This window comes from Podarcis muralis, chromosome 2 (genome assembly GCF_964188315.1).
Source record: "Podarcis muralis chromosome 2, rPodMur119.hap1.1, whole genome shotgun sequence".
Classification (NCBI taxonomy): domain Eukaryota; kingdom Metazoa; phylum Chordata; class Lepidosauria; order Squamata; family Lacertidae; genus Podarcis; species Podarcis muralis.
The window spans coordinates 6,867,955-6,887,342 of NC_135656.1; the positions used below are offsets into that span (position 1 = coordinate 6,867,955).

General features: G+C 43.2%; 1 protein-coding gene across 1 annotated transcript; it reads left to right on the forward strand.

Annotated features, from left to right (window-relative positions):
• The first annotated feature begins 1,914 nt into the window (after window positions 1-1,914).
• LOC114593000 (keratin, type II cytoskeletal cochleal-like) lies at window positions 1,915-18,582 on the forward strand. Its single transcript, XM_028721462.2, has 9 exons — window positions 1,915-2,617; window positions 4,062-4,276; window positions 6,854-6,914; window positions 7,452-7,547; window positions 10,273-10,437; window positions 12,223-12,348; window positions 14,218-14,438; window positions 15,448-15,479; window positions 17,317-18,582. Exons 1-9 carry the CDS (start codon window positions 2,033-2,035, stop codon window positions 17,646-17,648), a joined length of 1,833 nt encoding a protein of 610 aa, XP_028577295.2. The 5' UTR covers window positions 1,915-2,032; the 3' UTR covers window positions 17,649-18,582.
• The last annotated feature ends 806 nt before the right edge of the window (window positions 18,583-19,388 follow it).

A 19,388-nucleotide genomic window follows, 5' to 3' on the forward strand; every position in this document is an offset into this window, starting at 1 on the left:
AAGAACCCAACCCTGCCATTTGCTCTGATGCTTAATTCTGAAAACATACTTAAAAATAAAATTAAGATTTTCCACTGATCTCAGACCGTTACAAATATTTTGGAACCATCATTTCTAAAATGCAAGAAAATGGAATAACAAATACAACTGTATTTAATGCGTTGACCTGAAATTGGCGGTGGGAGATTTCAAACTGAACGTTTTTGTGCAGGTCGTTTTGTTGTTGTTGTTGTTAATAAGAGCTGCCTTTCTTCTAAAAAATAAGAGACAGTGTTGGATGGTGGTTAGAGTGTTGGATTAGGACCTGGGGAACCAGGTTTCAAATCGCCACACAGCTGCGAAGCTCACTGCATGACTTTGGGCAACTCACTGTTTCTCTGCCTAACCTAGAGACAAGTGTGGTGGGGATGAAATGGAGAATCTGTGAGAGCTACATATGCCACCTTAAGCTCCTTGGAGGAAAAATAAGATATAGAAATGTTACAAAATACAAGAAACCATAATGACATAAAGTAAGGCACTTTGGGAAAGCAGATGTTGGTGGTCTCATTTTGCTTTTAATTCTTCCCCTCCCTCTCTGCTTGTTTCCCTACCTAAAGTCAGTGAAGAACTGATGCTTTAACAAGAGGAAAGACAGAATAGTAGGATCCATTTGTATCAGCATATCTTGGTTGCTGCCTCCAGTGATGGGGTGTTGTCTCGGTGGTAGTCTAATGCCATGCTCTGTAGACAATCCAGTCTTACACAAATGGTTTCCACTGACTCTGCTCTTAAGTCCCCTTCCTGTCTTAAAATGCTGTATTCCTGAGCAAAAAGCAATGTTAGAATTCACTTGACCCTCTTGGTCTTCTGCTCTCCAGAAATCTTCCAGACCAGCGATAAGGAGCTGGTCAGCTTGCAAACGTTTTTGAATTATAATGCAAAGATCTATAGCCGCATGTGAAAGTTCCTCTGCCGTTAGAGTCCGACGGTTGAGGCTTTAAGGCTGCAATCCTAAATATACTCACAAGGGTCTTACTTCTATGTGACCATGCATAGAATTGCACTGTTAAACAAGGGGCAATCAGAGATGGCTTCAGAGAAAGGATAGCCTCATTCAAGCATCTGTTTAGTCTTGGCGTTTGGGTAGTTTATCTTTGTCTAAGGAGCAAAGCTCACTGGCAGGGCTTATGCATTGCCTGCAGGACATCTCCAGTTTAGTCCTTGGATCTCTAGGAAAGGATCTCATTTGACAGGGTTGGGGAAGACTCCAGAGAGAGGGTGCCAGTCAGAGAAGTCAGGATTGGGCTAAACAAACCACAGCTGTAATTCAACTGTCAGACAGCTGCAATCTACTTCACAGAGTTCACGGTGCAGAAAAACTACATAGGAACATCAAAGCTCTGTTGTCAGTACAATGTTGTTGGAAATGACAAATCATTTATGCACATCAACACCTCCACCTCCAAAAAAAGCCAGAAGAGGGAACAGGAGACCACCTTTGCAGGCAGACAGTTGCTTAAAGTTTGCTCCCATCTCACTGGAAACCATAAGACGACTCCTGATGGTGTCATGAAATTCACGATGGCTACACTTTGTGGAGATCTGTATCTTACAGCATGGTCTTTATCTGCCCTTCTGTAAACAGGCTCTGTTGGAGAAGGAGGCGGGTGGCAATTGTGGTTAGTAATTTCCACAATTATTCCTATTTCCCTCTTCTTTTCTCTTTTCTTTTAACGAGACGCCTAACTAAAAATAAAAAGGGGGAAACGTCTATCGCTTCATTGCAAACAAATGCCTCCTCCCAATTCCATACTACCGCCTCAAGTAGGTGTGTTTTAATGAGACAAGTTGCTGCAAGGCATATCAAGATGATGAGTAGATCAGGTTGCCTGAGATCCCGTGCCAGGTTATTTCCCAAGCAGATAAAAGGGGAGGTCTCTGGCTCCTCTATATCAGAGGGGTTCCGTCTTCTCCATCCTCTGCTCTTTCCCTGCAGCTCCGCTTCTAGTCAAAACCCTTTCCTCACATTTTCTCTCTGAAAGAAACCACCATGAGTTTCACATCCTTTCGATCATCCTCCGGAGGGGCAAGAAGAGGCTTCAGCTCTGGCTCCGCAATAGTTGGTGGCGGTGGTGGTGGCGGTGGTGGAAGATCGAGTTTCAGCTCCTATTCCGTTGCTCGGGTTGGAGGAGCAAGAGCTGGAGGAGGTGGCGGCGGCATTGGAGTCGGTGGATTCGGCAGCCGAAGTCTGTACAACATGGGTGGAAGCAAACGCATCTCTTACGGTGCCGGCATGGGGGGCTTCCAACCCGGTTTCGTTAGTGCTGGATATGGCGCTGGTGGAGGAGCTGGGTTTGGTTATGGTCTTGGTGCCGGTGGCGGTGGTGGCTTTGGTTTTGGCGGGCCTGGGATGGGAGGTGCCGGTGGCTTTATGGTAGGTTCTCCAGGGTTTGGTGGAAGAGGTGGCCCAGGGTTTCCAGTTTGCCCACCCGGTGGCATCCAAGAGGTGACCGTCAACCAGCACCTCCTACAACCCCTCAACCTTGAGATTGACCCAGAGATCCAAAGAGTCCGCACACATGAGAGGGAACAGATCAAGACACTCAACAACAAGTTTGCCTCCTTTATTGACAAGGTAAGTACCAGAATTAATACCTTTGTGATCATTCTTAACCACTAAGGCACTAAGTTGCAGGTGACTTGTCACCAAATCAGGCCAACACCACAACGGCTCTTTAAGATGGTCTAGACCAGGGTAGTCAATGTGTTAGCCTCTAGGCTTTGTTGGACTCCAAATCCCATCAGCCTCAGCCAGAATGGCCAATGGTCAGGGTTGATGGAAGTGGCAGTCTAACAGCAAAACGAAGGGCCACTGATTCCTTGGCTCAGATCTAAAACCTGAAAAAGAGAAAGAAAAGAAAGTTTGCTGTTGCATGAGGCCGTGTTATAAGTAGGAGTATGTTTAAGAGTGATTAAGCATTCCAATTTCCAGAGACATTGTGTGCATGCAATTGTTGAGTAGATTCATTGTTAATGGCTGGGATGGCCACGTCATTTCCTGGCATACTGTCTGTGCGGAGGCTGGCTGAGTGAAAAAAAAAACCCTCTCCAAGGAAAATAGAGAGGTCCCCAGTCATGGAGAAGCTGGGCATCTCTAGTCTCCAAAACCAGTAGAGGGAAAATGCAGCATGAGTGAAGTAGTCTAACTCTGGAAGCCTTTGATTGCTTCTGAACCCTCTGTCACAGAGGCTCGCTTTTGGCATCCGTTTCACAGTCAGCTCCTCAGTTGTTGGAGCTGAGCATGATCTCCATGTATGGTTCTGTTAATACTTAGAACAAAGTGACAAATCTCTTTTGCAAGAGTGCAGCTGGTCAGAGTTTCTCGGGTGTATAACAAGATCTAAATGTGATAAAGGAAATCTAACACCCTATTATTATTATTATTATTAGTAGTAGTAGTAGTAGTAGTAGTATTTAAAGGCATGCCAATAAATATGCATATAAAAAGTACATGATTTTTAACTTTACTCAGAGCATCAACTCCTCCCTTATGATTCTAGGTCTATAATCTTTGGAGTGACTCTTGTTTGGTTGGTTGATATTAGTGTGCACTTGCTGAGAATCTGGTAGTAGTAGCAAAGTGTCTAAGCAGAGGCTGCCAGTCATTCCTGCCAGTTTTCATCATTCTTACCTGATTTTCTTGACCCCTTTTCCTCTCCTTGCTCTTTCTCCTTTTTTATCCCTCATAATTCCTTCTGTTCTCTGTTGTACCATTCTGGCACATTAGGGAGTAATATAAGCAAAAGATAGCTCCCTGGCCAAAGGAGCTTACCATCTAAACACTGAGGTGAAAGAGACAAATGAGGAGAGGAGAGACAGATGTGAGAAGATGCATTTAGGTTCCGTTTCAGCTGGGGGACAAGGACTAAGGGGTTAAGGCAACATCTTCATTGAGCAAGTGTGGCTCTTCACTTATTATCTCAATCTGTCTCACTGGACAGCTCATCCTTTTCTGTCCAGCAGATTTGTGGATTGCCTGTATACAGCACCACCAATGCCTTTACCATTCCACCTTGCAGGTCCGATTCCTGGAACAGCAAAATAAAGTCCTTGAAACCAAATGGGACCTCTTACAACAGCAAGGGACAACTGTCCGACAAAACAGAATTGAACCCATGTTTGAGACTTACATCAACAACCTCAGGAGGCAGCTTGATTCTATTTTGAATGAACGGGGAAGACTGGACTCAGAACTGAGGAACATGCAAGACATGGTCGAAGACTACAAGAACAAGTAAGAACCTGTCTGTTCCAATTCACATAAATAGGAATACTCCGTCTAACCTCCATACAGAGAGATAAGGGTAACATTTACTGCTAGGGGTTTGGCCCAGGCATGTGCATATGTTAACCCTGAAGTTGATCCCATTAAGTTCAATGGGTCTAACTCTCAAGTAAGTGTGGATAGGGCTGCAGCCTTAGATATGGTAAGAATCTGAATGCTCTTATAGGCTAGCACCTTCTATTGGTCCCAAAATATCTAACGGTATACACTGGTGAAAATCCCTGTGCACGTCCACTGTGTCCTTTGATCTGGAGTAACCTGTTTTGTGGCAAACAAAGTCACTCTTTTTCTTTCTGGGAGTCTTGGAGAACTAAACTTTACCTTCCTTGAAAGGATCCAAACAGAAGTGCCAGGGCGCGCTTACTGTATATCATGAACATGTTTATTCAGGTTGACTGAGTATTATATGGCTCTGTAAGTTATTTTCACATGCTTCCTTTTGTTTAACGAAACAACTGTTCTTGAATCTATATAAGCTTTTGTTGGCTAAGGCTTCGCAGAATTCATGGGTGAAGCTAAGGCTGCATTCCCAACTCCCATTTACCTAGCCATAAGTCCACTGAATTCAGTAGGAATTACTTCTGAGTAAACTTGGCTAGGATTGCTGCCTAATACTCTGTTGGCAGTGCCTCTCCATCAAATTGCTCAAAATGACTGACGAGGCAAAAAGGAGATAGATGAAATGGTGGTAAGAATAATTTCTCTATCTATACCAAAAAAAATCCCCCTTTTTGAAATCCTTTTGCTGGAAGGCAAACTAAATTACCAAAGATCTGTCAGCAGAGCTTTCTAAGGATGAACCTGCGAGATGCAAATCCTTCCTGCCTTTCTCTTGTTGAAGTCAGCTCCACCCTGCCCAGCAAAAGGGTTCACTTGGCCCTAAGTCATGAAGTTTCATAAAAGGGATGCCTCTAACACACAACCACAGTTCCTCTTGCCACACCTAGTTAAGCAATCAGAGATTCCATTAAACTGTACAGTGAATTAGCATTACATCATTGATGCCATGGCACAGAGGTCATTTCTTACAGCACGGGCATCTACTGCCTTTCAGAGCCATTTTACAAATTTAATGGGAACTAGTCGGTATATATGCTCAGCTGGGGTCACCAGCCAATCCCTGGCTCTCAGTGATATGAGACACGTGTTTCCAGACATGTGGCTGTTTTATTCACATATTGCAATTTTTAAAAGCATTTCTAAAGGGGAAAATTAGATGTATGCCAAAAACATGTAAGGTGCATGAAACAGCCTTTCAGTATTGCTTAAGGAGGGAATATGTGCCTCCTCAGAAAAGCATTTGTAGAACAAATCGCTTTGTATCTCCTAAGTAGTCTAGCCAAGCCAAAACTCGGGAGGGTTGAGACATTCTTGCATTTGCATGGGAAACCTACTTAATTCACATTTCTAGAACCAACATGCAAACTGTACCCAGCCGTCTGTCAAATTTTGCACTTCTCTGAATTTCACAATGCAGTTTTCTACCAAATTGTGCATATATTAGGAATTAATGTGCATAATGACAGAAGTATTCACGAAAATAGCATACAAAGATGCATTGCATTCTGGAAAGTTGCTGGCTAAAACGTGTACGTTAAAACCGAATACAAAAATGTGTTCATTAAAATGTGCTTTAAAGTGCATACAAATTTTCATGACGGTTATTTTTAATGCAAATTGCTGTAGAAGATATGGAATACTGTATTTAAGATTGGAAAAATGAGAAACCTTTAGAACAGAATTTGACTAATTCACCCACCCCTCTGTGTAACTGGGTGGGGCAAGTAGCAAGACAGCTTACCTATGCTGCAAGAACATCTATTTCATGCTTGTCTACCAATAATGGCTTCTCCCGTATAATATTGTGGGTTGAAATTGCTCAGAGAATTGAGTACTGTCATACTTGTCTCCTCCTGCACATTGAACTACAGTTCCCGGGTTTCCCTGTGGGAGGATTGCTAAACCAACTTAAATCTATAGCGCATGCTTTCCCTTAAAATGCATGCAGAATTTTCTGTTTTCATATCTGGCTTGACATTTAAACGCTGTTGCTAATCCATCCAGCAAGAAGGGTCAATGTGTATTTAGCAGTTAAAGCAGGAGGGTGGATTCTGACAGCCTGAATGTAACACATCCATTGCAGACACACATTTCTTCCACTAGCTCTCTGCAGTGGTGTAGATAAGAGCACAATAAGAAAAGCATGAGAGAGGCCATCAGGAGACAATTGCAGCTGGCCATTAAAAGCATGATCCTGGTAATCTATCAACATGCTCTGGAAGTCCTCCAAGGAGAAGCCCATGCACTGTGCAGATAGTGCTTCTGCAAGGGTTAATAACCTGGTTGTGTTGAGCTTCAAGGAGATAATTTTGCAGCCAATCACTTTGAACCAAATGCCTTGGCGAAGTGTGAATTCTGAATAGAATGGGCTGCTCTTGACCTCCTCATGCTTTCTTTCTGGTAGCTATGCTAAGTTCTCATCCTGAAAAGTACTGGTGCTACCTTTGCTCTCTGTTGCCCCAACAGATATGAAGATGAAATCAACAAGCGTACCGGTGCAGAGAATGAATTCGTGGTGCTGAAGAAGGTACATTTTATTTTATCATTACAATATCTTAAGTAACATGGTGCAAGGACAGGAAACCTATGGTTCTCCAAATGTTGTAGTCAACATCCTTGGCCATTGGCTGGAACTGGAGGGAGTTGGGTTCCAACAACATCTGGAGGGCCACAAGTTCACCATCCCTGGTCCTGAACAATGACCAGCTGCTCTGTGCTGGTTCTCTTCTAGCACACAACTACCAGGCTTGGTTGACAGATCTTTGATATAGCATAGTACCAAAGAGTCTTCAGCTGCAGAGGTTGATAGTGACAGACCTTGGACAGTTTCTACATTTAATAATGCTATTCTGCTGTGGCCTTTAACAACTGCTCAATGCCCATGTTGTCCTTAAGGGTTTTTTTTAAATGGAGGGGCGACATTCAATGTCTGCAATATTGGATTCTTTTGAGATTAAACAAAACCTGCCTGATTTGCTGCATTGTTTCAAAAGATGGTCCTTCTAAATAGCTCTAATTCTCCCCACCCCTCAAAATTTACTGACGTTTCTCATGTTTTTTGCAGGATGTTGATGGTGCCTATATGAACAAGATTGAGCTCGGTAGCAAAGCAGATTCTCTGAATGATGAAATTCTGTTCCTGAAAAACCTGTTTGAAATGGTAAGCGTCCTCCCTTAGGCACCTGAAAATTTCACTTTAGAATTGAAATGAACATCCTAGCCAGTCCAAGCCATTGCAGCATCTTGTCCAATACTTGCTACTCCAACTGGCATTATCTCTGCCAGGTGCCTTTCCAAGCCCTGCCAGTTGGAGATACCAAGAACTGAACTGGGGACCTTCTGCATGCAAGACATGTGCTATCCTCCCTCCAGAAAACATAGAAGCACTGAGCCCAGTAGGTGCTGGGAACTTAAAGCAGAATCCTGGCTTCTCTAATTTGTATGCATCCTCAAGTAGGCAGGAACTATATTGGAAAGCTGGAATTACATAAAAGTTCTCTGGAAACATACACATTTTCAAACTGTGTGTGTGTGTGTGTAGGCATGTTTTATTGTAGTTCAGGCAAACGAAGGTATAGATATAGATATAGATATAGATATAGATATAGATATAGATATAGATATAGATATAGATATAGATATAGATATAGATATAGATGATATAGATATAGATATAGATATAGATATATAGATATAGATATGATCATAGGGCTAGGAAAGCTGTTCCACTAGTGGCAGCAGAACATTTTAGAGGGAAAATGAATTCCGATTTGGACCTTCATCTTGAAAATACATTTCCCTTTCAACAACAGCAACAAAACCATTCTAAGTTAACATTACCTCTTTACACAACATAAAGAGGGCCATCTAAAAAGCAAAATGCTAATGGAAATGCAAAGGAGGGTATGGGAGGAGCTCCTGAGACATGCAAATCACATGGGTTTGTTGAAGCATGTATAAATGCATCACTCATTTAGATACTCCACTGTGGAAAATTTCATGTTGTGTTTTCCGCTGGGAACGTTACATTTCTCAAGGAGGTTTTGGGGATTATTATTTCTGTCCCCACCTACCTTTGCTGATGCATTTGAATAGATTTTAAAGCGAGCAGAGACTTACTGGCATCAATTATCACATCTTGTGCAATGTATGAATACTTTCCTCCAGCTATTACTGGAAGAAGACAGGGAGCTGTATTTGAATAACACTTCTCCCTTGGGGAAAGTGTCTAGTCCGGGCTTGATGCTTGCAAGCCTTGGAAAATCCACCTCCGCTCTTGGCTCAGGATCCAAGTCATATTAATCACTTTGATTAGGAAACTTTTTTTTTTTTTTTTTTTTTGGTAACTGAAGCTTATTCAATGCAATTTGAGTTTAGCTCCCGGCAGTTGGGAAGAAAGATGAGAATGATAATGGGCGGTTATAATAAACTAATAAGTGAAGCCACACATTAGAATTCAGCAGTGGTGATACAAAACCACAAGTTTTTTCTACCCCCGTTTAACCTCCATTGTCAGAAGTTGCATTCCTCTGGAGAGCATTCTTTATATTCTTCTTTATTAAATTTCCATACTGCCCTTCATCTCAGGATCACAGTTTACAATATAAAAACGCAGAAATACACAGCACAGTGACAAACAAAAGCAATGCCCCTGTCCCCATTATTATTATTTATTACTAGTTTCTGGGAATTATGGGTGGTTAAGTGTGATGTTGTACTCAGGGGCTTTTTGCAGGCTTCCTACACACATCTGGTTGGCCACTGTGAAAACAGGATGCTGGACTAAGTGGGCCTTTAAATTGGGCCTGATCCAGCAGGGCTCTTCTTTTGTTCTTAGCCTTTAGAAAGAGCAAACAAAAATAGTACTCTGGCTTATCTTGCCTATTCTGTGTGTGTCAATGTATAGCTGAGCTGAGGATCAGACTACAATTTTCAAAACATATATGTAAGGTTCATGTCTCAAAAGGGGAAGATTTGTTAACTGCGCAGTTATTTCATTCATGCTGCAAAGTGTCAAAACTCAAGCAAAGTGCGGGCAGTGATGCAGTTTGGTAATTTTAGACTTTCTGGACTGAATGGTGTTATTGGGAGTGAGTCTTCTAGATAGTGATGTGTAAGATAGTCTTGCTGTGTTTGGGATCCTCCTGCACATTCTGATGAGTGGGACCCCAGATATCTGTCCCTGCGCTGACTATGCCATTGGGAAAAATAATCCTCCAGAGTTTCCAGTTTTTCTTGTGCACTTTGGTCATCGTCAAATCAACAGCTTCCTTTTTGGAGGCCAAAACCGAAGAATCCTGACTGTTTTCATAATACTGTGTTAGTAGAACTGGCACATTGTCCTGTTCAGTTTGCACCCGAATCTGAAAGAATGTGAAAATGTTTTGGCCCTGATGCAGTTTGAATCACAGACAATTTGTTATGTTTAAGCAGTGGTGGTACCAGCTGGGGATGCCAATCAAAAAGCAGTTAGTTCATTGGGCTCTGATGAGCATCACAATGTGATGCATATATATCTCTGCACTGGCTATTCACATAAAAAAAAATGGGTTCCACGTGGGGATCTCCTTGCTCAGTCAGTACAATTACCTAGATAACAACCATGTTAAGTAAGCAACTCCCTAAATACATTTATACTGCCTTCTTTCAATGCATTCCAGAATGCAACAAAATCCATCATAGGGAACAGTGAAGGGTGAAAAGTAGAAGCCAAATCAGAATATAAATGAACATGTTTCAAAAATAAATAAATAAATAAATAAATAAATAAATAAATAAATAAATTCAGGTTTGGAGAATTTACAGAAGGTTGTTATTTTCTACATTCAAAACTGCCATGTTCCATTGCTTCATACAATCAGACACATTTTTTTTTATCTTTGCAGGAACTGGCTAACATGCAGCAGCAGGTATCAGATACCTCTGTTGTGTTGTCAATGGACAACAACAGAAGCCTGGACCTGAACAGCATCATTGCTGAAGTCAAGGCGCAGTACGAAGACATCGCCAACAGGAGCCGAACCGAGGCTGAAAGCTGGTATCAAAGCAAGGTGAGTGGCAGCTCAAGGCCTAGGAGTTACCTCTAAGCTAAGAAAGTTTTTGATAAGGGAACATTCCAAAATGGCATCCTCCACCTGCAACCTAAAGCAGTACAGGGATAGTCAATGTTGCTGTTGTTGGGCTCTCATCAGCCTCAGTGGCATGGTCAATGATCAGGGATGGTGGGAGTTGGAGACCACAACATCTAGAGGACACCACACTGGTGACCCTTGGTCTGCTACCTCAGCCAGATTTTACCTCCTAACTCATTGATGTGTGTAGACAAGGCAAACTGGAAATACTCAGAGATACTCTTGGGTTCAACTTAACGTCAAATTTGAAGCAAATATGAAGGGTCTTCCTCAGGAGATACATCAGCCAGACTCTCTAAGGAACTTCAAAAGATTTGCAACATGTGTAGTGTATAAGGATTGTATTCACAACACTTAAGAAAAGTGTGAAAAGTTAAGAGAGTGAAACGGCTGAGATTGGGGTGGAAATGTGCCCCCTTTGGTGTCCTGCTGCTCAGCAAGCCATTCTAGAAATAAATAGCTGGAATTATAAACTGCGGCAACACAGATACGGAAAGCAAACAGGAACTTGAATTGATCTTGACTGTCTAGGCAGAGCAAACTAAAAGGTGTGGCAATGAGATTCAATTCCTAAAGTATTAATGGAAAGAGGACCTGAATGAAGAGTGGCTTAGCAAATAAAACTTAGCAAATCCTCGCCCGTACCATCTTGGCAGCTTTCTTCCTCTGTGGTTGAGCTGGCCCTGCTATTAAGTAGGCAGCTGCCTCAGGCAGCAGATTCTTAGTGTCATTGAAGTGGAGCAAGTAACTTCTTTTATTATAACTTTTTTTTAAAAAACTGGAAGAGGAGAAGAACCATTTAGATTTTCCACTTCAGGATCCAAAATATCTCCGGCCAGCCCTGGTCCTGGATGGCAAGCAGATCTCCTGTTTGGAGAGAGCAGGCTGAAGTTCACCCATCAGCCCCATCATAGGTGTAGCTTCATCCAGAAATAATGCTTGACAGATACATCTGGCCTAGTGATCCTGCAGGCCTCCAGCAATAGCTGAGCCCTCACTTCTCAGATTTGCTTTTCAAAACCGTGTCATTCGATGCAAGACAGAGATGTATGGAACACCCTGAGATTGCTAGCTAATTCCCTGTCTCAGTTGTGGCTGCCTCAAAGTGTTAGCAAAAGTCATAGGGAAAGGGAAAGGGACCCTTGACCGTTAGGTCCAGTTATGGACGACTCTGGGGTTGCAGCACTCATCTTGCTTTACTGGCCAAGGGAGCCAGCATTTGTCTGCAGACAGCTTCTGGGTCATGTGGCCAGCATGACTAAGCCACTTCTGGCGAACCAGAGCAGCACACAGAAATGCCATTTACCTTCCCGCTGGAGTGGTACCTATTTATGCACTTGCACTGTGTGCTTTCAAACTGCTAGGTGGGCAGGAGCTGGGACCGAGCAACGGGAGCTCACTCTGTCGCAGGGATTCGAACTGCTGACCTTCTGATCGGCAAGCCTTAGGCTCTGTGGTTTAGACCATAGTGCCACCCACATCCCAGCAAAAGACATATGCAATGACAATTGATCACACTGAAACCTTACAACACTTATTTATCTATCATCTGAAAGTCAGTGTCCCAGCCTCCCTCAATCTGGTGCTCCTTTGGGGCTACATTTAGTTCTCACTCCCACCTGATTTCCCAGCTCTGTTGTGGGGGTGACAACCATATATAATGGATCAGATTCTAATCCTTCCTCCTTTTCCTCTGAATATTAGTATGAAGAGCTACAGGTCTCTGCCGGACGCCACGGTGATGACCTTCGCAACACCAAGACAGAAATTTCTGAGCTTAACCGGATAATCCAGAGGCTGCGAAGTGAAATTGATGCCGTGAAGAAACAGGTACAATCTTTTTATGTTTGGCATGCAGGGCAGACCAGTGGCAGCTTCTGTTTCATAGAATAGTAATTGTGTGGCTGCTAACTCACTTTCGGCAAACCAAGTCGCCCTCAACAAGGTCATACCAGGGCAAGCACAAGACAGGGCACTAGCCAAGGTCAGCCCAATGTGGCAGTGCAGGCACTGTCCCAGGCCACCTCTCCCAGAATGCCTTGCTCTGAGAAAGACGCTCCTTCCCTTCCTCAGAGTGCAGTTGAGAGGGGAAGGATGGGGAGGGATGCTTCTGCTGCACTAGCAGTGGCAAAACGAGAAAGGCAAGCAAAGTGGGTACAGAAGCAGTAGGAGATGCATGGAAATAGGGTTTGGGAGTACTAATTTGCCCGGCTCTTTCTCCTCCTCCTCTGAAACTGGCTTTAGAAATGGTGTTGGTTGCTATGGTTGATGCTGTTAGTAACAAAGTTTAATCATCACTATCAGTCTGTTTCACGGTGCTGATAAATATCACGGATAATAATACAGCTCTCATTGCACAAGTGCTACAGGGTGTCTATGCAAGAGAGTTGAACAAACCATAAATTAGTTGTTTTACAGTATCTCCCAGGCATTGCAAAGGCGAGGAGGAATCTCCTCCTCCACATTTCCCTAGGTACCACACAGGTAGACAGTGTACTGAAAGAGTCCACACCCTACAAAGTTCACAATAGGAGTGTGCTGATATCTTTCCCTTATTGCCAAGAAAAGCAAAGCAAACCTAATTCTTATTCATATTGATCATTTGCCTTTTAACCCACTCTTAGGGAATGGGCACCGCAAAGCAAAAAACAAAAACAAAAAAAACCCATATGTAAATACTGTATATATAAATGCACAGAAGACATGGGGTATAGACACTGGAAAATGCTTACAATCTGAGCATTGCTTTTGGAATCACCGCAGGTATGCACATGGAGGCATACCTGTGGGGAGCAGGGAATTAATGCAGTGTACAGTGGAGGCCCTGCTGAAGCATAATATTTTTTACATGCAAAAAGTTGCACTCAGCCTCACTGCTTGGGGACAGATCTGCCCTCATCAAATGTAGGTTATTTCCAGCACTGCAGAAAATGGGCAAAATGAACAACCCACACACATGCTCTGGTGCATGATAATGCACCCCTAGCATGTATCTACAATGAGTCAATCTAGTTATTATTATGGTTTTATATCTACACCTTCTTACCAGTATCTTGGTAGGAGATGAATTGTGCATGCAGTGTCCATACCTCTTGGGTCACCTCTGCAGATAGCACAAGCTGTACACAGCATCTTGCTGCATGTGAGCATGGCCATTTCAGGGCTTGCATCAGAATTCATTGTCCATTGGACTTTCCTGGGATTACTCATGAATCATTAAAGGATGGAAGGAGCATTTCCCCTAATTTTCCCCATTGTAACAGTTTTCATGCAGAAGTCCCATCCCACCACAGCAACCATTCCAAAAGTGCTCTCCAGGAGTTGCAATCAAACTTTATTTGAAAAGCACTCCATGGATTCCATTAATGCCATTGGCAGATTTGGTGAAAGAAAACATCCAGATCTTTGAGAGCACCAATCCTCTGCTTTAATCCTCGGACAATGTTGGCTATTGGCTGGAATATCTGGAGCCACTGTTTCTGCTTTGTCCTGATTGATGCAGGAGAAACAAAAACTTTAGACGCTAACTGGGTTTTTTCTGGTGTAGGGAAGGGGGAAGATTGGACCATAGTAATAACCCCCCCCCCCAAAAAAATGTCCAGAAATCACAGTTATTATTTATTGGTGATGGTCCCAAAAACTGTCCAGATATTGCACTTCTTATTAGTACCATTAATAAATAAATCTCCTTGTGTGCAGTGTGCCAATCTACAAGCTGCCATTGCTGAGGCTGAGGACCGTGGAGAGCTTGCCCTCAAGGATGCCAGGCACAAGCTGAATGAGTTGGAGGAAGCCTTGCAAAGAACGAAGCAGGACCTGGCTCGCCAGCTCAAGGAGTACCAGGAGCTGATGAACGTCAAACTGGCCCTGGACATTGAAATCGCCACCTACAGGAAGCTGCTAGAAGGAGAGGAAATCAGGTCGGCTGGCAGCAGCAACCATACTCTAGCAAAAATGCCCTTGGTGGTTTACTAAACCAATCGGTCATCTCCCCTTTAAATAGATACCGTCAACATTCCTTTTAAATTTCCCCCAAAGAGAACATTCCAAACTCACCTTAAATCCAGGCAAAAATCACACCTTGAAGCTAATAGAAGGTATTGATGGATGTGCCTGAGGTGCCAGTAAGGTTCCTGGTAATCCAACCACAATATCATGTTCTTGTGCAGATGGGTTTAGGCAGATGCCAAGGTATGGGGCTACCCTCAGCATTCGTTGAAATGTGAGGGGAAAAGAATACTTCTACAGTATAGCAAGGAAGTATAACAGCCTATGGTCCTTTGGAAGTTTTTGGACTGTAGTTCTCATCACCCCTGATCATTCATCATGCTAACTGGGGAGGGTGGGAATTGGAGTTCAGTAACATCTGAAGAGCTACAGATTCCCTTTGCCTTTTCCATCTGGTCCTATCATTATATATGCAATAACCACTGTTTGGTTTAACTGTAGCTCTTTGGAAAGGTCTTTTGAGAATGTTGGCGGGTGACTTTCTCTTACTGTGAATTTTGTGGGGATTACACTCCTGTTGCCTATTTTATTGTTACACACACACATACAAAACTGATAATTGCTTGCTTTAAATTACCTGTCTTTAGCTGCTTAAATAGAGGAAAAGCAAATAACTGCATAATCAATCAATCAATTAAACATACAGAATCATGCACATATGCATTCCTAAAGCAATTAGCAACATTATGACCAAAAAAGGAGAATGATCTGACTTTTCTTTGCAGGTTTTTTTTTTTTATAAAAAAATGTTGTGTGAATATGCAACTTTTACTTGGCTAAGGAACAGATGACTCCTCAAGAGTTCTACCTTCACAATAGCTCCTTGATTAGATTAAAATGTGGGACCTACGGTAATTTACTACAAACTGAGGCATCCACTGAATTAATTATACCAATTATGTTCTTCTTTCATCTTCCTAGGTTGTCAGAAGGCCCTGGAAATGTGAGCTACTGTAAGTACCATCTCTGTTTCTGGATTTGCTTTCCGTTTTTGTTTGCTTACTTACTTCGCCAAACCTTTATTAGGCATTACAAATATAGGCCATCATAAAACATCCATATATAAAATTTTAAAATATATACAAATAAACAGCCATGTAAAAAAAGGCAAATGACTCCTGACGGTTAGGTCCAGTTGTGGATGACTCTGGGGTTGCGGCGCTCATCTCGATTTACTGACCGAGGGAGCCGGCGTTTGTCCGCAGACAGTATTTCCGGGTCATGTGGTCAGCATGACTAAGCCGCTTCTGGCGAAACCAGAGCAGCGCACGGAAATGCCGTTTACCTTCCTGCCGGAGCGGTACCTATTTATATACTTGAACTTTAAAAATATGTAACAATGAGGATTTTCATTGGAGATTCTTTCTGCAAAATAGTGCCATTCACCACTCTATGAGATACTATTGATAAAAACTAAGCCACCCTTGCAGTTTCTTCCAGTTAATATCAGAAAGATAGAATCTGATATTTTCCTTGTGCCGTGATGTTAGACACCCAAAATAGCACACGTTTGCATAGCTGGTTGTACAATGGACAGTAGAAAAAACTGTGTTCTATTTGGCATGTTCAAAGAACATCTGCAACGTCTGTCATTTCTGGGGATGTTTAAATATCTGCCCTTGACAAAAGCTGAGGGGGAAACAGTTCAGTTGGGCTAACATAAAGGCCCTGCATTGGACTGGAATTCTTAATTTTGAAATATAAGTGACCCTGTTATCTGTTGTATTTAAACCATAGAACTTGGGGGAGCAAATTTTATTTACAGCTGACTTGATGTTTTGTTTTCTGATGTCCCTTAATCTGATTTGAATATTGCGATAAATACATTGCTCACTTGAATTACACAAGAGTTCCAAGTCAATACCAATAGATCTGATTTTGCTGTGTAAGAGTTGGAACCATCTGGATTTCTAAGAGTTCTTAAATAAGTCAGAAAGCAGACTCAAAGGTTGGCGACAGCAATGCAGCCAGTATTTTATAGTGCTAGCCCACAACCAATATTCCATCATGTGTATACTTAGTGCTGCACACATTGTCTCATACTTGATTGAACTTGGGAGCCCCAGGATGATGATGATGATTAATTTATTATTTATACCCCACCTATCTGGCTGGGTTTCCCCAGCCACTCTGGGCGGCTTCCAACAAAATATTAAAAATACATTAAAACTTCAGTCATTTAACTTCCCTAAACAGGATACGTCTCAAGAAACTTATCTAAATCACTATTATATGCTTGTATCCATATTGGGATCCCAAAAAGTAGCTGGGACGACACTTTAGCTTGAAAAATTTGAATAGCAGCTAGTATAAATTGGTTACCTTTCTGAAAATAAAAGTGAGCTGCTGGTTTTTGTTTGCTTAAGGCAGTGTTTCTCAAACTTGGGTCCCCAGCCATTGTTGGACTACAACTCCCATCATCCCTGACCACTAGGGATGATGGGGACCCAAGTTTGAGAAACATTGGTTCAAAGGAGTTTGGATTTGATATCCCGCTTTATCACTACCCGAAGGAGTCTCAAAGCGGCTAACATTCTCCTTTCCCCTCCTCCCCCACAACAAACACTCTGTGAGGTGAGTGGGGCTGAGAGACTTCAGAGAAGTGTGACTGGCCCAAGGTCACCCAGCAGCTGCATGTGGAGGAGCGGAGATGCGAACCCGGTTCTCCAGATTACGAGTCCACCGCTCCTAACCACTACACCACACTGGCTCCAACAGAGATTCTGTTGAAATCATGGCTCTTCCCAAGAGACACAAGGAACTTAACTTTCCATTGTTAATATTTTCCAGCTGTGGTCAGCAGCACCACCACCTCTGGCTACGGTGGCGGAAGTGGCCTTGCGTTAGGAGGAGGACATGGTGGCGGCATGGGAGGAGGTTTCGGACTCGGAGGAGGCGGCGGCGGCTATGCGGTTGGAGGTGGAAGCGGCTTCGGCGGTGGCAGCGGCTTCGGCGGCGGCAGTGGATTCGGCGGCGGCAGTGGCTACGGCGGCGGAGTCAGTATGGGAGGTGGTAGCAGTTACAGTTCTGGCGGGGGCCGTGTCTCCTCAAGTGGAGGAGGAGGAAGCTCCAGTGTGAAAATTGTATCAAAAACCACTTCGAGCAAGAAAAGTGTCTATTAGAAAGGGTTAACTTGCCACTACCACCACCACTTCTGAAATAGCAATGAGCGTTGCCACCTGCAAATCGAAGCTCTTCAGCCCACTGTGTAAATAGCTCAGCAAAGCTCTTCCCCTCTGATACTGTCACCTTTTCCATTTGAGTTTGCCTGCAATATGGATCCAGACCTTTGCACCCTGATCCAGCACTGCTGACTCGGATCGCAGGTTTTTGCGCTGGGATCAGCTGCAGCCAGTGCGCAGTGAGCTCCTGTGCTGACAAATCGTGAGCCATCCATAGAGCTCTTTAAACAAAGGTCTCAAAATTATCTACTAAGCTACAGGGTCTCACTGTTCAGTGATTGCATGATTGCTCCTAGGTGTGTGGTAAAAAGGGGGTCCCATTTTAGAAAAGTTCATGTAGTAGATGGTTAACCTTAAATACACCCTTAGGTCCTTTGGACAGCAATCAGATTTAAGCTTGCACTTAAAGTTAAGTTCTTGGTTGAATTAACAGCTTTCAGTGCTATGCTTAATAGACAGCTAACATCAAAGCTTATGGGAACTTCCAGGTAGACAGGCAGCACAAATCCGCCTGCACACACACTTTCTGAAATCTCTCTCCTGTTCAAGCATGTTCTTTGTAATTTCAAATGGAGACAGTGTAAAGCTGTAGACCCGTAAAGTCATCAGATCTTGCCAAAAGGAAATAGTTTTGAGACACCAGTGATAAGATCTTGCTCTCACCCTTCTGTTGTAACATGCACGGCGCTTATTTTTTAACAGCAAAATCGTATTTGATTGCTTCTTTGAAGTGAAAGCAAAAATTGGAAAAGGTGATTGCTTATTCTGCTGCTGCTGTTTTATGAACTGTAACACTGAATTCTAACGCTTGATTCTAATGGCTATGGACCCATGCAAGGCTGCGTGACAAATAAAGAGCAACTGTCATTTTTAAGCCTGCTGTTCTCCTTGTCTTCTTTTCCTCCAACCTCTCTCTCTCCCCCCCCCCCCCCCAGGTTTTATGTGCATTGCCAATCTGCTAAAACTGTTTCCACAATTCACACTGGTCTTTTCCTGGAATTCAGGCATCCTTTTTCAGTCTTTTTGAGTCATGTCACTAGTCCCCAGGCTGGATGAGGGCATGATCATATGAACTTGCCTTGTTCTTAATTAGACCATTGGAGCATCCAGCGTAGTATTGCGTGTGTAGGTCCCCAAGCCACCCCTCAAAATAATCCACACATCACACGTAATTTTAGTTTTAGGTTTTTGGGCACTATTTTGGCCACAACTTTATTAAAATACAAAATCTGTGAGTGGTTGTTTAGACATTGGTTATGACTATCTGTCCCCCCGGCCTGGGACAGAACTGACATTTCAAGCTCCAATCGGAAGCAGTTGAAGGGAAAGTCAATGTTGGGGATCAGTTGAGCTGAGCGTCAGTCCCTCACCGCTCACCCAACCAGCTCCCCAAAGCTTGCCGGCCCTGGTCCCATTTCAGGGATTGGACGAAATCGTGGCAAGCCCCAGGATTCCTTTAACGGAATTCCCTTCAGCACCATTGGGGGGGGGCAGGCACAGCCTATCCTGACCCCTCCACCACTAGCATATTATAACCAATGCCTAACCGCAACCTTACAAGTTGTGACAAATTGCTAAGTAGTAGGCAAAAACCAAATGGCACCAGCCAATCAGCCAAATGGCAAAATTCCTACTAGGCCCCTGCGCCAAGGCAGACGACCCCATGACAGGCAAAGCAAG

Bases quoted from the DNA above. Each gene is read 5' to 3' on its own strand.
- LOC114593000 (XM_028721462.2), top strand. From the start codon at position 2,033: ATGAGTTTCACATCCTTTCGATCATCCTCCGGAGGGGCAAGAAGAGGC. The intron at 7,548-10,272 runs GTAAGCGTCCTC...TTATCTTTGCAG, and splicing joins TGAAAAACCTGTTTGAAATG to GAACTGGCTAACATGCAGCA. The intron at 10,438-12,222 runs GTGAGTGGCAGC...TCTGAATATTAG, and splicing joins AAAGCTGGTATCAAAGCAAG to TATGAAGAGCTACAGGTCTC.